Source organism: Ambystoma mexicanum, chromosome 8 (assembly GCF_040938575.1).
Source record: "Ambystoma mexicanum isolate Mex_15411 chromosome 8, UKY_AmexF1_1, whole genome shotgun sequence".
Lineage (NCBI taxonomy): Eukaryota > Metazoa > Chordata > Amphibia > Caudata > Ambystomatidae > Ambystoma > Ambystoma mexicanum.
In genome coordinates, this window is record NC_090929.1 from 826,794,893 (window position 1) to 826,816,210 (window position 21,318).

A 21,318-nucleotide genomic window follows, 5' to 3' on the forward strand; every position below is an offset into this window, starting at 1 on the left:
GGGCTGTAAACATGGTTGCCACTATTGTTGTATTCTAAAGAAATGAAAGAACCCGGGCCTACCTAATAAGAGGACCTTTTAGGGCAAATGCTGGATACCTGTGACTATCCTCATCACTAATGAGCCCAGCGCCAGTTAACACATTTTAAAAGGACACAACCAAACGCTGGGGATTGTCACATAAACTTAATTCATTATTTTTTAGCCAGAAGCGGGTAGATTGCAATATTTGTCACTTTTTATAAATAAAACAAAATATTAATGAACAATACAGTACCTTGTACAGAGTTCTGTTTCCAGGCTCGCTCACAATTGATAAATCCCACACATACCCTTTTATTCAATTTTTACTGTGTTCTTGTAATAACTGAGATGCATTATGTAAGCGTACAACTACACCTCAGATAAAATGAATCTAACTATATTATTATTACAATTCGTTATTTATAACGTGCTGATAGGTTTCTAAGCGCTAAGCCAGGACTCAAACATGTGTTGCTCTGCGTCTTCTAGCTTCAAAGACGAGCGCGTTGCCACTGAGTTATCCGACTTTGCCTTTCAGATCGGATCCAAATCAGCTAGCTACTAGCGACTATACCCCTACTGGATGCTAAGCCCTCCCTTCTAACTCTCCCAGCAGGCGTGCTCTTACATTCAAATGCAAAAGAGCAATGGAACTATGGGACAGAAAGCCATTGGGGCCTTGGGAGCCACAGTGTCCTTTGGAGTGAATGGGCGGCACCAGTATCCTGGGAAAACCACTGTGACATTCCTGATGATGCAGAGGACGGAAACATGACTGGGGACCACGCATCCCATCGTGCATGGACAGCAGCCACCCCGAAGGCAATGGTATACAATCCAATCACGCACTGGCTTACTTGCAGCTCGCAGTTCAGGAAGTCCGTTATTGAACTTGCCCATCTCCATGATACCCATGGATCAAATTGTCCTCACTATGGGTCCACTGAAGAGATCCCTAGAATGAACTTCAGTGGAGACCGCATGCTGAGGTCTCCTGTATCTGCAATGCACCCCACCAGAAGAATCAAGGGAGTCATGGTCCAAAAACATCTGGAGCTGCCGTTTGCGACCCCTGTTCTAGAAGGTAGACACTCACATGTATTTAACGATTGCTGTTGCTTTTGTTATATACAAACCTGATTATGAAGAGATGGCTGTCACAAAGATATGAGTGCATTGGTTGTTTGAGGAATTGAGGAATGGTATAGAGGCATCCTTGTGGGTGATCAAAAATTAACCTAAATCCCAAAGCTTGTCACGTTTGTCAGCCAATTAACACTCTAATGCCCTGTCACTGGAGTTAAAACAGTGATAAATTGATGCCTGATTCATTCTGTGGTTCCACATCTGTTCGATTAGGAACATAAACCTGCTTTGGTGTGAGTAAATAGAGAACGGAAACATTTTGAGGGCAATGATAGAAAACAGTGCACATGTGAATGATTATAAAATGAACGTGACACAAAAGGACTAGGCGGCAAGAGATAAACTGCGTACTCTTAAAGACTAAGGACCTCATTACGTGTTTGCCGGTCTGGAATAAATGCCTGAATAATGGCTGGTATTTCTGCCACAAGCATATCGCCTGGACCACCAAAACACAAGTCTGCCGGTGAGGCCGGTATCCTGCCGGTGTTTTACCAGAATTACCTGCGGGGTACGTAACACTTAGTTGATCAAACAAGTGTGCTTTCGGCAGGCAGCTTGCCTTTATGTGTAATTCTCCTTATCTCTCTTTCTCTTTCCTAACCCCCTGTCTTGCTCTTCCAATCTCCATTACCTATCCAACTCAACAACACCATAACACTCTTCTCTCCCTCCTCCCCCAGCAAACTCAATACCCTACCTGTGCAGCTTGCAGATTCCTAGGAGTGGTGGTTATTGCATTGTATGCCTGTGAAGTCGAAGGGCAAGATGCAAGCCTACTAGCATGGCGACATGGGAACAGACGCGGGAATATGTCTATGCTGTTTCCTCTCTGCTCTGTTTGGTCTTGACCGCCAGGATGATTACAGTCACATGCATTCCCCCAAGATTTTTAATATCCCATACATTTCATCCTACACAGTTACAATGCTTTCACAGCCATGCAAAATGTCCTAATCGACCACAAACCCACACCCTTTCACAAAGTGATATTCACCTGTTCTCCAGTGTTCAACAGAGTACAGTTTATATTCCAAAGCCCCAGAGAGCACCTGCTGTCATGCTTCCCAGAGATCCCTTGTTGCCACCTTGAAGAGCAGGTAGGTAAGTGCAGCTCATGAATGTAAGGAAGTGAAGAGCTGGATTATGCAGATACACTTGGAACCCAGCATCATCTTCCGAGGGATAAAGTCACTTAAGGAACTAATGCCATGTTGTACCATTTTGACAATTACCAGCCAACCAGGTTTAGGGCACTGAACTCATACAATCCACAGACTCAGGTCTAATGTGTTTTACGTTTGTTCTAAGTTTCACCCGGCTTACCTGTTTATACAAAAGGGGCATTTTTCGCAGATCCTTAAATCAGAATTGGGGGTTTGATCGTTGCCAGAACCCATCTCAGCTCATTTCACCAACCCATTCTGGTGTGAGGCTGTTGGAAATGTCTGGTGGGGTTGACCATTGAATTTGGACTGTCGGATGGGTGGCAATCCTCCTCCACTGCTGAAGGACCAGCCCCACCTATCAGAGAACCGCACACTTGTCTGCCTCCATCTAATCCCTAATGAAATAATGCATCAGCTGGTGAGATAGTTGGAACTGCTAATTAACAGGACGTCTGAAATTCTACCTGTACGTATGTCTGGTACACGTGTGCTCTGAAAGGCATCATAGAGACATGCACGGTTTAATAAAACAATATATAATTGTATAACACTTGGAGGATATCAATTCATGGATGGGTCCGATTAATGCCTTGATGTTAAACTAAAAATGTGAACACAACTTAATCATACACCCTTTGAAGCTGAACCCATTAAAGAAAATAAATAGAGTGATAATTCAGAGCATTATTGATGGTAGCATCTGCCAAACAGAGTTGATGGGGCTGGGAATGTTGTCACCAATGCCGGATCCTAGGGAAACAACACCTCACTGCTCCCTTCACTGGTCTAAGCATGTTGGTGAAGCTTTGGTAGCATACAGTGAGTCCTCATCAGATGGACACCTCAGTATTGCTGCACTTTTTTCAAGCACACGTGCTGCAACCGATAGATCATGGCAGCGCTACACTAAGAGGTCTGTTCAAATTCAGACCTACCATTGAACGACAATGTGCTGCCACCAGAGTGCTTGTGAGATGATGCAAATTCTCACGTACCTCCCCTATCCTCCAACACTTACACTGGCTCCCATTAAAAAAATCAATTCCCCCCAAGGCTACCTTACTTCTTGAAGGCTTAGGTGCTAACCATGAAGCAATGTAGCAAAATCCCTAAGCCACTAAGTCTACTTATTAAAACAATGATAGTATCAGGGAAAGGGTATACAAACAACAACAACTCCACAATGCAGTGAACCAAATAAGTGAGAGAAAATGTCCATATCATAAGTATGCATTTTCCTCATACACAGCTGTGACTGCATTCTATAGTGGTCACGACGGTTGCCAGACATTTGGTTGAAAAAAATTGGTCGACCAGACAAATGGTCGAACCAATTTGGTCGAAAACCAAATGGTCGCATTTTTTTTTTTTTTTATTTGAACCCTTTTTTTTTATTTTTTTGGGGGGGTCCCCCCCCAACCCCCTTTTTTTCTCTAAAAACCCCTTTTTTTACTAAACGAAAACCCGAAAAATAAATATATAAATAAAAAAAAAAATTCGACCATTTGGTTTTCGACCAAATTGTGTCGATCAAATTGCAGTCGACCAGTTTTTTTTCGACGAATTGACTGGACACCGGTCACGACTAATGCTGCATTTCCCAACCAAACACCTGCTGAAACAAATATGCAAGAACCAGGTACCTTCTTGGTTCCTGGATATTCAGAGTTGGCACTGAGCCAAGTGTAGCAGGAGCTGAGGCTTGTCATAATAATGTGGCAGTTAGTGAGCAAGTGCAAGTGGATCTAGGTCACATGACCAAAGCCCCACACACCTGTCAATCCCTGCTAATCTATTGGTGCCTTCTTGTTTTTCTGCCCTTTTTCCTTACTTAAGCAGCTCTCCAGCCCCTTTTCCGTTGCAGTGGATCTAGGTAAGGTGACCTAAGATGCACCCATGTTTTCAGTCTTACCTCTTCCTTTCTGTTCTAAACTCTCAGATAAAGGGCATCTCTCACCCGGGCATCTAAAGTGAAGGGCAAGGAAAGGAAAGTGAAATTCCTGTTTGGACCTGTTCGGACCAAAAGGACCCAGGACTCTAACCCCTGCTCATCTAATATCAGGCAAGATCCCTTGAATATGTAGAAGAAAGGTCCTGGTTACCTTGCAGTTAGACATAGTATTTGACCCTTATAGATAAGAATGGATCTCACACAGATTGCTGTGTTTCATTTTGTGCTTTTATTATCCATGTTGTAGACACTTGGTCTAGAGACGGTGGTCAACCGACACATGTTTTAACCCAGAGGGTATTTATCAAGGCAGGTGAGTTTGATCTATGGGATGGTTCCCAAATTGTTCAAGATTTCCATGTGGCAGTTTTTAAGATCCTCGGTGGAGGCCCTAAGGCTGTTGCCTGGTGTGCAGGTTCGCTGTGTGTACACAGCCTTAGGGTGTGTCTGGTTGGTGTCTTAGTGAGTGTCTGGTTGTCTATTGAGATAATAGACAACCAGACACTGGTTGGTGTCTTAGTGAGTGTCTGGTTGTCTACTGAGATAGTAGACAACCAGACACTCACCGACAATCTATCTAGCAACATGGGGATCAGCAAGATCATATTCAGCTGGTCCAAATCCTACCTTGCTTATCACCAAAGGTTGGTAGACATGGATTCTTCCAGATCACCAAATCTACCCATCAACTGTGGAGTCCTGCAAGGACCCATCCTGTCCCCCATGATCTTCAGTCTTTACATGGAGCAGTTCAGAGCCCCCCTCGCTCCACAAAATATTCACAGCCACCAATATGCAGATGACCCGCAGATCTACCTCCAGATATCCTCTTTCGAAGACATCCACAGCCTCAAGGCGTGCCTCACCTTGATCCTGTCCTGGATGTCTGATGCTTACCCGAAGCTCAACCCCTCTAAGACCAAATTCCTCCTGCTCACCAACAACACTGAACAGCCTGGCATCAGACCTGGCTCTCTGGTATGAACCTTGAGGGCTTCACACCACAGCTGGCCGCATGTGCCAAACCCCTTGGGTTCAACATCAACAGACACCTGGCGTTCAAACAGCACTTAGCAAAGAAAGCATAAACAGCTTGCTACCAACGTTCTCTCCTCCAGAAAACCAAGCCCTTTATCCCAGAACACAACTGCAGATCTGTTGTCCAAGGCTTGGTCCTTTCCCACCTGGATGGTGGCAATGTCCTTTTAGAAGTCCTTTCGGTGATTAAACTGGCACCCATGAGATGTGTCCGGAATGCTGCAGCAAGACTCATCAAAGGACTCCCCAAATTCGACCACTTTACCCCAACCCTCAACTGCAAGCTTGTATCATTTACAAATACTGTTACATTATCTAAAAGGCTGTCACCCTGAAACTCACTGAGAAATACTGCATTTCCAGAGGCCTACGATCAACCCGAAGTAAGGAAATGTGGAGGCCTGAACTCCGAAAGTGCAGGAAGGAAAGACTAGAAGACCAGCCTTCTCTGTCGATGTTCCAAGACTCTGAAACCTCCTCCATTTTGAACATCAGGTTTGCCCCATCACTTCTACAGTTCAAGAAAGAGCTCAAGCTCTTCCTCTTCAAGGAATGGCTCCCCCCTAACACCTAGGTGCACACACCCTGCATTCCCCACTCTACCTGAGACTCTGTGATATGCTCCTCACTGTCTCCTCCTCTGCTTGTAGATCCCCTGCTGCCAATTGCCCCCCTTTGCCCTCCCCTATTAGCTCCCCACTCCCCTTTTCTCTGCTTCACTCAGTGTTTTCTATCTCCTAGGATTGTAAAGCACTACGTTGCTTCCCGAAGCTATGTCCTCTATCAATAATAAATACCCTAATAAAAATAAGAATCATTTCTGCTCGCCTCCTTTAAGGATAACATCTCTACTCTCTTTGTAAGTGTGTATCTTCTGCACAAACTCATAGAAATCAGATTGACACTCAAGAACCGAATACTTTTGACCTGTACCCATCAACATCACAGGTTTTGCAGCTGCCTTTCCCACCCAATTTATCCCTATTACCATCCCCCTTTTTGTTTCTTACTGAGCCAACCTCAGCAAGGTCTATCAATACTGGCAGGCAGGCACTTTACAAGACCACTTAAATTGTATAAGACCTATACAAAAGCCAAAACATTTACCTTTGTTATAAAATATTTTTAACAGGACTTACATGCAAGGAACAGATGCACGAGTACACACCCATCTTTTGCACTGCAACCCAGAGAATACAGCTGAGTGCCACTAACAAATTCAGTTTTTTTGTCACAAAGTCACTGAAATAGCTGCCCTCTCTGTGACTGAACAGACTGCTTGGGATCACTGTAAAATGGCATGGCCAACTCAGCCTTTCAAACTTCCGAGGTCTACAAATGCAAACCAATTTCGAGTCGGTGATAATAGCTATGAAAGTATGTCCTATGTAAAGCACGTTCAATTAAAGCGATACATGTAATAATGGAATGTCTGTAAACTAATCATCTCTGCTAGTAATTGCATAGTCTCCTAAATTCTAATGAATGTTCACGTGCAGTGTAATGCTAGTTTCTTTGCATGTTTGTGCAGACTACATTCTTCCAAAGGGCCTTCCAACCTGCAGCACTTTTAGGCCATAACAATGGCAGGAGGCACTGTACAAAAATCAAAGAAAATAACTCAGCATCATCTGACACCCTGTAAAAGGGGCAGGCCATCCTGTTGGTGTCCTTCAAAACATTTCCTAGATTAGGAACAGCAAATTGGTGGGCTAACTGGGGGTGTTTCCCACTTCCTCTGATGCTCTGCAGTGCTACATTTGTGGTGGTGTATGCCAGGGATCAGACCTGACACTTATTTCTAAACCCCCGGAACTTATTGTCTCAGACTCAGTTCAATTAATATTTGGTGTATTGGCAATTCCGTTATTTTGAGTGTCGAAGCATCTATGAAATCGGAACAAAATGTTAACAATGATTGTGTCTAAAACCACACTTAAACATGTGTCCCATGTGTCCTAAATGAAGACACAACATCTATGTTATTTTATGTTATGTTGATTGTAATTTGTTGTAAATCAAACATCTGCCATAGTCCGTGCATCCATCAAACCCATAGATACATGGTGACACTGGGGGGAGCAGCCGTCGTTTGACGCAACAGTGAGAGGAAAGCTATCCGTCCTGATGTGTCATGGGTCTGCTAGAAAATATTTGAGTTCTGGCACGTATTCTTTTACAAATTAAGCACTGAAGCTCTATAATTGCCAAATGTGTTGGAATGCCACTCAAGCCAGGGCAGGCTGACAGTGTTTTTTTCAAGGGCCATGGACCGATGAAAATGCCATCTGCACCCTCTGCTCAAACAAGTGGTGAGCTCCATCAGTAGGGGATTTCTGGAAATCGAGTACACCGCTCAAATGTGCCTATCAATGTGAAATAGATAGTAATGTACCACCTGCGATTTAACCAATGTTACTGCCCATGGTACAGTAGTGAGCATTCACCAAGGACCTTTTTCAAATAGCCACCTGTACATGTGGAGGTAATGGAGCTTCTTCCCTGCATCCTTTTGTCTGTAATATGCCTTTACTATCTTCCCTACAAAACCAATGAATAGATTCACATAATGAAAACTATGTTGTCCCCAGTCAGACACACTGCCAGCCTCCCCCTTCCGACCAATCGACCCAGTGATTCCACAAACATACAGACCAAAAGCTGTACCATTCTTGCCACCAGTGTCACTGATTATGCTTGGTAATTACGTCCATTTATTGTTTTCATATTAATATAAATCACTATGATACACAGTGTCCAGGTATGATCATTGTACAATACCAGCATTGTAATAAATAACAATTGAAAATAAACAATTTCACAGCTTACAAAGTAGATATTACGCTTTACAATATCATTGACAACTAATAGTGAGCATGTCTCCAGTAAGCTACTCAAAAACTATTCTTACACTTTTGACACATTCTCCTGTTAAATGTTGAGAAACATTCTTCTGAAACACAGTAATCACTCAAAGTCAGGAATGCATAACATAATATTTTGTGCCCCGATTAATTGATTAAGTAATGGCAATTTGTATCAAAAATGCACTATGATGCTTTGGGACGGCTCACACAGCAATCAATTGAGATTTTATTAAAATTGGACTTTAATCTATACCTAATTTTCAAACTCTCATGGTATTCTTGTATTTACAATTAAGTGTACACCACTAATGGTACAATATTTTGAGTCATACTAATGTAATCAATAGCGAGCTAAATTTCACTCAGGGGCTGCTCCTTCAGCTCGAGGAAAAGTAAAAGAAAAGGTCAATGTTAATACTGGTGTAAAACATGCAAGTCAATAAAAAATAAGGAACAGGTTGAAATTATTCAGAAGACAAGTGAGAATTGGAGACTCGTAGGTGGTTTGTGAAAATATGTACACTTCCAGATGCAGTAAAGCTGTGGAAGTATACGTGAAAATCAGATTTAGATGTTAATAAGCTGAAAGCTTGAGAGCTGTTGTGGGGAAGATGAAAGGAGGCATTTGATGCCTAGAAATGTAATTGTGGCATCCATGACACATCTAGCTGTGCATTCCAGCTCATCCCATGACCAATTACCCATACATTGATGCAGGGAATGTGTCACCCAGAGAATGACAGCAATGTAAGACCCAATTTCACGAAAAAGGCACATCCACCGTAAGGATTTGTTCTGTCTACTAGGAAATGGCGCCAGCTTTGCTGCTTGTAGGACCAAGCTGGTGCCCTAGCTGTCTGCTGGTGGCACCCTATAAGGTCGGCTAGCATTGCTTTGCCAGATAACTGTCACTGGTAAAGACTGTGCCTGTAATGATAGCTTACAATACAACTTCCACTAAATACAGTTCAGGTAGAAGATAGGTTGTTCTAGGAATGATGATGCACAACAGAGGCGCTAGCAGGAAGTGCCACCGGTACCAACAATAAAAAGCTGTTCTGCAATTTTAAAAAGATGATACTCACATATTTTTCTACTTTTCTTAAAAACGACCAAAATGCTGATGTAAAAGAAGAGATCTGTGTATACTTCGATTTGTATGTAACCGTGGCAACAGAGGTACATTTCAATGGATGAGTAAAGGAAATAGATAGTCATAGTTTTCGCCACAACATTCATTTAACATCACTCACAGTGTGTTTGCCCACACAACTTGCTTTTGCTGTTTCTCACCAGCCAGTTCAAAGGGCAGGGACGAATAACTATTATGTCAAATATTACTTATCTACTTTACGAAAAATATTAAACATCCTCTCTTCTTTCTCATATTAACTGCTAATAACATTTATGTGTTGCAATACCGAGATGATGATACCCAACAACAGATATATCTCCTCCCCTGTAGGAAGATGGAGGTGGAAGTAAATACAGCTCGTTCTTTTTCACCTACAATTTGGAGTTCTATGACGTTCGCAACGTTTACATTCCATATCAAATCCCTGTTGACATTCACCGACAGCGTTCTCGAGTGAGGCTACACACACGTCAGTTAAGACACAGAGTATCTCTCTAGTACATTTCTGTAAGGCCCGGTTTTCCTTTTTATACTGCCCTGACTCCTAAACTAGCCTTTGAAAACATCCATCACTAGATACTGCTCCTTAGAAGTTCTTGTCCCAGCCTGAGAGCTCGTCGGGTGGATCGTCAATCTCAGGGAGGAAATTGTCAAAGTGACTGTGATCAGTTGCGCCTCTGAGCTGAAAGAAAACAAAAACACACAAGATGATTAATGGCAAATGAATATACAATTTTGATCCATTAATTAATATCACCAGAATTTACATAAGATAGAAAAACGGACTTTCTTCTCATACTCTAACTCAATTTTGAAAACCTGTCAATTCTGGACAAAGTAGGAACTAATTGCCTGGAAAAGAAATGCCATGTCAAATGCCGGATGCCTATTGTCTACATATTAATATCCAGAATGATTGTGTTTTTTCTTCAAATAATGTCTATATTTTGGCAGGATTACAAATGAAGGACTCCGTTTTTGTGGCTATTATGTCCAATCAAATTACGTTTCTATTACTGAACAGCTGCCTTGGTGACCTAAACTGGTATCATTTCCCAAATATCATTGATGGCATCTTCACGTTACAACAAATCTACAGAGCACTTATGTTATACGTGTAGCCGCGACTAAAATAAACAACTGCTGCAGTTGCTTACACATCTTTGTGTCTCTATCCTCTATATGTTTTACAGACCTAAACTAATACAGGCTTCTTGAAATATGAACCCACTACCTCTCTATTTCCCGTGGGTACTTTCAGCACAGTGAAATCGAATCTCAAAACATACTGCAAAAAGAGATGGACCGCGCATAGAATGCAACAACTTAATTACGGTGAGCTTTTTACTATGGGTAAGGTTCACTTTTCCGACTACTTACTAAAAGTATATCTACCAGTGTAATGGGTTTAGATATTGAATAGCTGCACTCTCTTCTCTTTTCTTCCTCCTTAGCTGCAGCCTTCTGTCCACTGTGACATTTGACCATTTCTTAAGGGCGGATTCCACAATTAGAACAAATACGAGGACCACTTTAAAGACTTGCTATTGACTATCAAATAGCCACTTCAAAAGAGGTAGGCTATGGTTCTATTTTTAGTTTACGCCTTTATGATGCACAAAGGTATAGCTCAGCAAAACGAACAGCAGATTTTAAAACCAATGCAAATTTAAATTGCAGGTCGTACTAGACTTAATTGATATTCAACTGTCGACCAAGAGGAATTACCCCTGCTATATTCAGGAACCTACCTCTATAAGTCTTTCTCCACATACTGGACTAGGTAATTCATCTTCCAGGTCCAGAATTATATAAAATGAAATTATACGAAGTAATAGAGCAAAAATAGCTTATCTTTCCTTGTTTTTCTTGTTTTTTATCAACAGCTACAGTTTAAACACAAAGATTGATGTTTTGCACTGCCAACACGAGTGGTTATTGATACCAACTTATGCCTCTGTAGCATGTCTTATTTTTTATTGTAACACTGGAATATACAGTGACATACCTCCTGAAGAAAGTTCCGAAAAAAATTGTATGAGAACTGAAACATGTTGAGTTTTTTTCATCTAGGCATGAAATTACTAGAGTGAAGAATTTACCCCAATAAAAGGGTTTTGATTATAGTAAGACGGCTAATGCCCCTACAATAGTCAATACACTGAATTGATGTCAATAGAACATATACTACCTGACCCTATTTAGGTATATGTGTCACGACTATAGTGTCTGTTTTTAGACAGTGTTTTAGTCTTTAATACTATAAGCGACTTTATATGTTTTTCGCTTTTTTATAAAAATGAATTAAAAAAAATGTGAATAAACTATTTACTATGTATAATATTACAGTATTATTTTAAAGTGTGTTTACTGTGAGCTTTTGATAATAGTTAACTACATCTTCTGTTTATGAGTATCTCTTTCCTGATAAAAGGTAGAGCTATCACTTTATTGGTTCTATTGGTTTCCCCCTTTAAGTGTATTGGCAAGTAAGAAACTGAACAGCAATGTCAATTGTTCAAGGATATGTCTTTGGAAAGCATAGAAGCGAGCTTGAAAGTCAATATTGTCCTTTAAAATAGACAAGAGGAATAGACAAAACAACACATTTCTTAACTGTGTGCGCTCAATAGGGCAAACTATTATTATTTTATTTATTTTTATTTGTTGGATTCTATTTCAGAGCTGGCCCTACCCAGAGAGTCTTGGAGCGCCTTAGGTTGAAAAGGTAGGAAGTGAAACAGAAGTTATAAAACATTTCCAGAATACAATAGGGAGATTAGGATAGACGATTGTTTGCAGAGGAGATGTGAGGGCAGGGTTGGGTGTGGGAAAACAGGCCTTTCTTAAACGGTAATGGATGGTGCAATGCAGATGTGAAGAGGTAGGGTGTTCCAGGTTCTGGGTGCTAACTGGGCAAATGCTTGTTTTTGTGTGTCTGTTAGGTGCGGAATAGAATGTGTAGCAGATGCTGGCATGCTTGTCTGTTTTGTGTGTGAGTGATGGGTTTGAGTTTGTCATGAAGGTAAGATGGGGGTTTTGGTGGATGGTTTTGAAAACAATGGAGAGTCCTTTGAGGACACTACTCTGAGTTATGGTAAGCCAATGGAGCCAGGTGATAGTTGAGGTAATGTGTGCATTTTTGGGTCGGTGGAGGATGAGTTTGTGTTAGGAAAGATTTCATAATTGCACGTAATTTTCCCTCCACGTGTCAACCCCAAACTTTTTGCTGCTGTTTTACACCCTGATCTAGCCTTTGCCAGAGAAGCGCAACTTTCCGCCGCACTTCTCTGGGCTTTCGCTAAATTCTTATGGGGAAACTGACATGCCCTTAAAACAGTCAGTACTGGGAGACTTAGTATCCCTTAGTCATTTCCTCCTGTTGCAGCTTTTGTGAAACATGAAACAAGAGTGCACTGTAACTTACTTTACCGCGCTCTTGGGTCTCTAGTCATTCCAAAGGACCTAGAACTTCTCGCTGGACTTATTATGAACTGTGCAAGTGTGTCACGGACAGGACTGGTGGCAGCTATTGTTTCTCTTGTGTTTTGAACCCTTTTTCGCCATGTTATCCCCGCTTACCGTGTTTGGCACAAATGAGTGGCCTGGCTCCAAAATGGCCATGCCACGAGGTTCTTTGTCCTGTCCTCTGACCGTCTTGCTCCTTCACCTTCCCCAGGTCGAGCCGACCCGGGTCCGTCCTTCTTTGGTCATGCACTTTCCCGCGAAACCCAACACTTTCGCAGGCTTCTGCATGCCTTGTGTGTGCCTCCAGGATGTGGGCTGGGATGTCTGTTCCCAATACACATCCTGGGTGCCAGAGAGTCTGGAGTGTCCCGAATGCCTGGGACCACCGTGGTCCGTGATAGGTCCACGTATGGTGTGAGTGTTTGTGAGCAGATCTCCTATTGGGTCCTCTCCGTTTTGGCGCGAAGGGAACTTTGGATAAGAGGAGGCTGAAAACACCACTACCATGATGATCTCCTGAGTTCACACCGAACAAGGATTAAGGAGACAAGTATCCTGCAACAAGAAGCTGAGTTGAGGAACTGCTGGTGACCCGCTGAAGGTTTGGCACCCTGAGCCGCTGTCGTCGTGCAAGACCCCTCTGCATCTGATCGTCCTAGAAGGTCTGCGAAGGCGCTTCGACCCATTGGAATAGTGGGATCAACTATTCCCGGCACCTTCATCAAACCCTGCAAGTAAGCCTCTTCGGAAGTGTCTCTGGGCCAACCATTGGGCTGACCAGCTTACGCAGGACGCTTTGCTCTGTCACCGCCGCCGTTTCGGGGAAGCCCTTGAAACTTGGTCTACTGCTTGCTCTGCGTCCACGGCACCCTCACACCGAATTTGGTACACTTGGCATTCCCAGGTCTGAAGTGAGATGAGTGTTCCCGGACCAGATTAAACACGGTTGCCGTGTTACCCTGCTGCAGCAACAACCTGTGCACGTCCGCTGAATTTGGGACACCCTCGACCCTGCATCCTGCTACACAGAATCTACACGGTGTCGAGACTTCCTGATCATCGCAGCTGAACCTGCCAGCAATGTGAACTGAACTGGAGAAGTCTGGGTCTGCCTGCGTCGGGGACCGGTGAGTAGTCCATACCCCAACCGGTGGCCCCTCGCACCGGAGCCCGTTTCTTTTCTACCGCTGTTGCAAAATAGCCACTCTATCCCACACTCTCACCCTGCCTCTGCCCACAAGTGGAGGCCTGACTTGAGTAGTGGGGACTTGTTCTGCATCGCTTCATTCACCTTCCTGAACTGCCTGAGACCCTTGAAGAGACCCTACTTTATCCATTGGCTCCAGCGCGTGCAGGTACTTTTGAGCATAAGGCTCCTCTCTTGGTAGGGCTCAGACTTCCTCCTAGTTAGGTGTATTTCTGATGTCAAACTGGGTCTAATGATTACTTGCACTGCCTATTTTCCTCCCCATCTAGGTGGACTACATATTACGTGCTCATAACTCCTTAGACCCCTCGGTCTTGTATGTATATTGTATTGATTGTGATGTGTTGGTTTACTTGAGTATTATTGTGATTCTTTGCTATGGTCGATGTTACAAAGGCCTTGTAATAAATGTGTCTATATTTTTAATATAACACCTGTCTGGAGTAATTTGTAAGTGTCCTTGCTTTGTGTGCTCATTGAGGTCTTTCAGTCACCCTCACTCCTCTTGAGACTTAGTCTTGACCGCCGCCATCGCTACCCTGATTGGTCTGGCTTGTCCAGAGGTTACCCTGTTCTAAGAAACTAGGCTGGCCTTCTGAACCTCTGCCCTTCCAGGTCAGAGTTCAGAAATCCATCTTAACAGTTTGACTGCTTTGTTTTTTATGGATTGCAGGGGCACAAGGGTGCTTTTGGGGAATCCAGTGAAGAGGGCATTGCTGCAGTCCAGCTTGGAGAGAACCAGTTCTTGGATTGCAGTGTAGAAGTCATCCATAGGAAGGCTGTGTCTGATATTTTATTGGGTGTGTAGTTGTAGGTTACATGTTTTGGTGACAGCAGCAATGTGGTGTGTGAAGGAAAGGTGGTGGTCCATGGGGAAACCAAGGGATTTGACAGATGTGGTTAGAGAAAAGTGTGGGTGATAAGTTCTTTGATTCAGGGGGTGATTTTCGATTTGTGTCGAGGGGGCTGATGAAGAGATGTTCTGTTTTGAAAGGGTTGAGCTTGAGGAAGTTGGTGGCCAACCTAGTGGTGATAGTGAAGAGACAACTTTCGAGGGTCTGGTGTTGTACGGGGGATGAGATTTGGAGGTATATTTGCATGTTATCTGCATTTTGGTGGAAATGGATGTTGTGTTTGTTAAGGGTCTGATGAGGAATTCTACATATAGGTTGAAGAGGAGTGGAGATAGAGAGGACCCTTGATGTACACAGTAATTGACCCAATTGGGTTCAGATCGAAAAGGGGGCATGAGACAAAGTAAGCAGGTGAACCAGAGATAGATGGTGCCTGAGAGTTTCATTCTGTTGTCTAGGTTGTCAAGTAGAATGGTGTGATTGATGGTGTTCAATGCTGCAGAGAGGTCGGTGAGTATGAGCAGTGATGTGAGCGCTTTGTCAGTAATGCTGTGGAGGTCATCAAGGATGCAAAGTGTAGTAGTCTATGTGCTGTATTCAGGTTTATAGGCAGATTGGAAGATGATAAGTAGGTTGTGTGTGCTGATGTTTTGTTGCAGTTGGGTAATGACAGAGCATTCTATGATTCTAGTAATGTATGGTAGGGTAGAGGTGGGGTACATTTTTGGGAAGCATGGGGTCTACAGTGGGTTTTTTGAGGATTATGATTTTTCCTATTTTTGAGTGCAGAGGGGATAGTGCCATGTGAGTAAGAGGAGGTGATGATGTTGAGCCAGTGGGTAGTAAGTGTGGTGATGCAATTGGATGCGGTTTGAGGTGGGCCTGCATCATCTAGAAATTGTGCAGGTTTTATTTTGGCAGTAAGGTTGATGTGGGTGGCTATGGGGCTTTGTTTCCTGAGGGGGGACATTTTGTTGAGAGCTTGTGTGGTGATGGTGTTGTAATTGTTGAGGAGAATGGAGTGATGTGTGTTATGAGAGGCAGTGGTTGTATGAGTGGTGCTAAGACTTTGTCTGTAATGTGTTTGACTTGTCTGGATGTGGGTGAAGAGGGATGTTTGACAGGTGTGGGGATAGTGTGTGGTAGAGTGAATGTGAAGGAGATTGCAAAGTTGTCTGCCCAAGACCCAGATTTGATTTGCCAGAAATATGATTTCTGCTTGAAGTCAAAATGTCCAGAGAGTTGCCAACTGTATGTTTGGGGTAAGTGGAGAGTTGTATGAGGTCATATGGGCTGAGTGGATTGAGTATAATCTTTAGTATTTTGTTGCTAGCTGGATGGGAACTACCAGGATTGAATTTGCGAAGGTAGACATTGATGCAGGGGGAGCTGTGGTTTTTAGTTGTGAAGTCAGTCTACTAAGTGTGGAAGTTGAGATTGTGTGTTGGGGTGGTAATTGTGGATAAAGGTGGGGTGTGGGTGTGATGGACAGGAGCAAATGAGAGAGAGGGCTTCAAATTATATGTATGGGTCTGTCTGAGGTTGTTACGTGTGGGTGAATCCTTAGATATGATGACAATGCCACAATCTTGTTTGTGTGGCCAGTCTCTGTGGCAGACAAGTTAGTAAGGTGAAAGCACGTCAGGGATCATGGGTGTGTGATGGGTTTGAGACATGTTTCTGCAAGGAAGAGTATGTCTGGGGAGTCTTTGTTAATGCGTTCATTGATTTAATGTATTTGAGCAGGTGCAGAGTGGCAGTTAAACAGAATGCAGGTGTATGCAATTAGTTGTTTCATTGGAGTGCTGTTGTGGAATTTGATTGGAATTTTGTTTGTGCGCTTTGTTTGTGTCATGTTTTGTGTCAACCAGTGGCAAACATGGGATAACAGGGATCAAATATGAAAAAGGAAAAAGATATTTGCAAGAACCCTTAGCTCTGTCAGCCCTTTGCTCTGGACGCCAGGGCAAGTAGATGCCCCAAGACAATCACTTAATTTCCCACAGGAACACAGAAGTACTTCTGCAGGAGGCAGATATAAACAGGAAGCCGGTCCTCTTTTGCCAGTGAAAGCAGCAGCTACAGTATCACAGAATGCTGGTAAGAAGCTGGATAGAGGACTGCAAGGGGAGCTTCAGGCTGCAAAATGGCACATGTAAGGAGGGAACTAACACTACTGTTGGCCCAAGATGCCCCTAAATGAGTTTAAAATAAAACTTGTCAGGGACCATGGGATCAGTCAGTAGATCAACCCTGGATGGTTCTTGTAGGTTCCCTGACCTCTCCAGATAGCCCCAGGAAGCTGGAATTAGTGCCTCTGGTGGTGGTGTACGGAGCTCAGTGTTCTACTCAGCCTACTTGAAGTCTCTTCTGTGGACGAAAATACCCTTTAAAGATGGTGGTTCTTGGGTCTCAGGATCTGTCTTTAGATCGACCCTGGGTAAGTCGTAAAGGTTGCTTGACCTTTGCAGGCAGCCCTAGGTAGTTGTAATGAGTGACGCCTCTAGTGGTGTTGTGCTGAGCTCAGGGTTCCTCTCAGCCTAATGGAAGTTTCTTCTGAGGATGGAAAGACACTTCAAATAAGGCAGATTCTGGGTTAGGGGACACAGGATGAGTCTGTGGATCAACCCTAGGTGGTTCGTGTAGGTCCCCTAACCGCTGAAGACATATCCAGGCAGCTAGAATGAGTGCAACTGGTGGTGTTGTGTTGAGCTTGGTGTTTCTCTTAGGCCAGTTGAAGCCCCATCCAGGGTCTTCTGTTTAAGTTGAGCCAATGTTGAGACATTTCCAGTCAGGCACTCCCACTGGTGAGTAGGCATCATGTCGGTTTGATATGTATGCTCTCGTTGGGTCGAGTCAGTGTTCAAACCGGTCTAGTCGAAGGCTTCCAATGGTTTGGAATGGTGGACAAGTGAAAGACGATAAGATGCTTCTGCTATTTCAAGTCAGTGTCGAGGCGGGTGAGTCAATGGCTTCCAGCAGGTGAAAGCAGCATGCACATCTGTTGCCTCCAATGAGTGGACCTGACTAAGGGGTTTTTGAGCAAGGTTTTGCCCTTCCTGCAGGCGGATCATAGGTGCAGCTGTCTGGCCCTTGTCCCACGCGGAATTTAAGGACACATACAGGCTAGACTTAATTTACTTTGCTTTACTTTACTTTAATACTTGTATAGCGCCAGACTCCCAAAGGCCTGCTAATATACATCAGCCCTGACATAGCTGAAGCCCCGCTCACAGAGCTGATACTTATATGATATCACATAACTGTGGCTGTATAATTGTGTGACCTTATTAGCCACCATGCCAAAAGAAGGCATGGCTTATATTTAAAAGTTTGCGTGTCACCAGACATCACACCAATGCCAAACACAGCACTCATTCCTATATGAAAGGATGCATAATCAATATGGTGTAACAATAAGTTCATACAGACATTTAAGGTAAGTCTCAACATTTGCAGTAAGCGTGTGATTAGCATTCACCTTTATGGACTAACTAACCAAGCAGCACATGCTCAAGAATGAACCAATCGAAAATATTAGCATAATATACCATCAATAGGTAAGCCTTATAGGTGGTAGTTAACTGAAGAAAATTGGACTAATACGAACCACATATTGACCAAACTTAAGACAGCATGAGGATGTGGAGTATTGACACACAGCCCTTATACATTGTTATAGCCTTGATTACGACCTTGCAGGTTGTGCAGGTTGTGCAGGTTGAAACACGTGTTGGCTACAGTAGTTTCAATAAACTTGGAAACTTTTATGGACAAATCATTGAATATATGCAATTAATCTCTATAAGGGACTATCAGACAGACTGAATAAGAAGGAAACTTGTGCAAGTGAATATGGGGACATACTCATCAAGTCACAACATTACTCAGGTAGACAGGGCATAGCCATCCAACCTGTATACAAGCAGCATTTCATGACACATTTGAGATCTTAATGAATCTTTTTGAGTACCTAGCACAGGAGTATTTGTGCCTATATGCCCCATCCTCTATGTTCTTAACGTGACACCAGGTTGACTAAGAAACACAATTATTATGTTTTGAATCAGAGGTTTTGAAGATTACAAAGCCACTTCTGCCTGCTTTCAATTTATGTTTCAGCATCTGAAGAAATGCACATGTGATCTTTGAACCTGCTCTGTGCTCTGCTGGGCTGGTACTGAGGGTGTCAGTAGACTATGCCAGTAAAGGCACATGGTTGCAATATAATTTTGACATGGAGATTTATGAAATCGGGGTCTGAACTCCCTTTCAGAAAATAATTTACATACAGTGTTGTGAGTATCTTTGCAACCTTTCCAGCTGCACGTCATCTCAGACCGCAGGTAATGCATCTCACTCCAAACTAGAATATCGCTACAGACACCTCATGTTAAAGAAAGCAGCTAGTCCCAGCTTCCATACAAACGGCTTAACAAGCCTTCACCGCATTTCGCTGCTGCCTTTATCTACTCTATTCCAGCGCCGCCGAGATCCAGCGATTGAACTTACTACTGAAGCCTGCCTTCTGCCCACTATGAACCTAACCTAACATTAGTGTGGCTATCATGAAAATTACATTTTGACGAAACAACACTACTCTGCTTTGTGCCAACTGTCCCCGGCTGCGCACCTACTGGCATTACGCATCTGTTTGTATTTTGAATAAGTTCCACTCACACAGCCGTATAATTTTAGCACCTACCTATCTGTCAGGAATTGTTCCTACATGTATCCCAACATTTACAAATGTTATATTAGCATTGAGCTACTTATTGTATCCATTGTAATTAGTACTTTGCTCGCCTATTACATTGCGAACATTTTTTGATTACATTGCAAAGTTGTTTTATGTCACGGTTTGTATTATCTGTGCCACCGGAAGTTAGCTCTACTTTCCGACGCTATACTGACTATAGCATTAGGCCAGCCTGTTCTAGGCACTTGAACCTGTACCTATAACTAGTAAAACAGGAAGGGGCGAAGCTTGCACTCCAGTTCCTGGCCAATATATTACCTGAAAAAAGTTACTGGGTTAAATCCCAAAGTGTCCTGTTCATTCACAGGGTTAAAGCCCAATTGCTGCCCAATTGCTCACAGGGTTGATTCCATTCTTGCTCTGCTGTTCTCCTCCTAGCGCTTTCGTGTTGCCAACACTCATCTGGGAGGCTGAGTTGCCTTTCTGTTCAGGTGAATCCAATATAATTGCTGTTGCAGTCTCTAGGAATAGTGGTAGCTGTAGTCAAACCATTTTAACAATTCAGGTGACCAGGAAAAGACTCCCCTCCAAAAACACACATCTTACCCTTAACAGGGGGAGAGGGGTAAACCATAATTATGGCTCTCCAATGTAGGGCATAATGACCCCGGTGCTGCAGGCTCTGGTGTCTGGTTCTCCACAAAGTACATGGTAAAACAAGAAGGGGCGAGGCGCGCGCTCCAGTTCCTGGCCAATATATTACCTGAAAAAAAGTTACTGAGTTAAATCTCAAAGTGTTGAGTTCATTCACAGGGTTAAATCCCAATTGCTGCCCAATTGCTCATGGGGTTGATTGCATTCTTGCTCTGCTGTTCTCCTCCTAGCGCTTTTGTGTCGCCAACACTCATCAGGGAGGCTGAGTTGCCTTTCTGTTCAGGTGAATCCAATATAGTGCTGTTGCAATCTCTAGGAATTGTGGTAGCTGTAGTCAAACCATTTTAACAATTCAGGTCACCATGAAAAGACTCCCCTCCAAAAACACACATCTTACTCTTAAAAGGGGGAGGGAGGAAAACCATAATTATAGCTCTCCAATGTAGGGCATAATGACCCCGGTGCTGCAGCCTCTGGAGTCCGGTTCTCCACATAGTACATGGTAAAACAAGAAGGGGCAAGGCGCGCACTGCAGTTCCTGGCCAATATATTACCTGAAAAAAAGAATGAAAGAGCAATTATATTGGTAACACCTGAAAAGAAACACAGCCTCCCTGATGATTGTTTGTGACAAGAAAGCACTTGGAGGAGTAGAACAGAAGAGCATCTGTAGCTGAAGGGATTCAACCCTGTTAATTCTTGTCGGCAGTTGGTATTCAACCCAGTTATTTTTGTATTAGGTAATATATTCACTGGGAACTGGTGTGCACGCCTCGCTATCCTTACTTTTTTGTACCTTTTGTACCTATAACTGGCTGAATACTATTTCTGCTGTTATTTGACTTCTGCCTGTCATAACCATAGCAGTTAGAATATACGGAAAGTCGCTTAAGATACTACATTGCCTATCTACTACACTAGAAGCTGCCTGTGCTCTATTTTAGCTTCACACTGTGCCTATTGCCAATAACCATGACTACTGCCTAAACTTAGTGAACAAAGTATATGCCAAAATATATGATCTATCAACCAAATTAGAGTCCACAACTCATTGTTACCATATTGTCGAGCATATTGTGACTCCTCATAGCCTTAGTGCTATATCG

The 21,318-nt window shown here is 43.1% G+C and overlaps 1 protein-coding gene across 4 annotated transcripts in view; it reads right to left on the bottom strand.

The window, feature by feature from the left end:
* Nucleotides 1-8,016: 8,016 nt before the first annotated feature.
* Nucleotides 8,017-21,318, bottom strand: part of LOC138472491 (cGMP-dependent protein kinase 2-like) — a 2,724,950-nt gene continuing 2,711,648 nt past the window's right edge. For 3 of the 4 annotated variants that reach the window (XM_069610701.1, XM_069610702.1, XM_069610700.1), the window contains one exon: nt 9,769-10,012. In XM_069610701.1, the coding sequence (XP_069466802.1) occupies nt 9,917-10,012 (96 nt within the window). In that variant the 3' untranslated portion in view covers nt 9,769-9,916. Of the gene's footprint in view, nt 10,013-21,318 lie in introns of all 4 variants that reach the window. The other variant, XM_069610703.1, reaches the window with a different exon arrangement.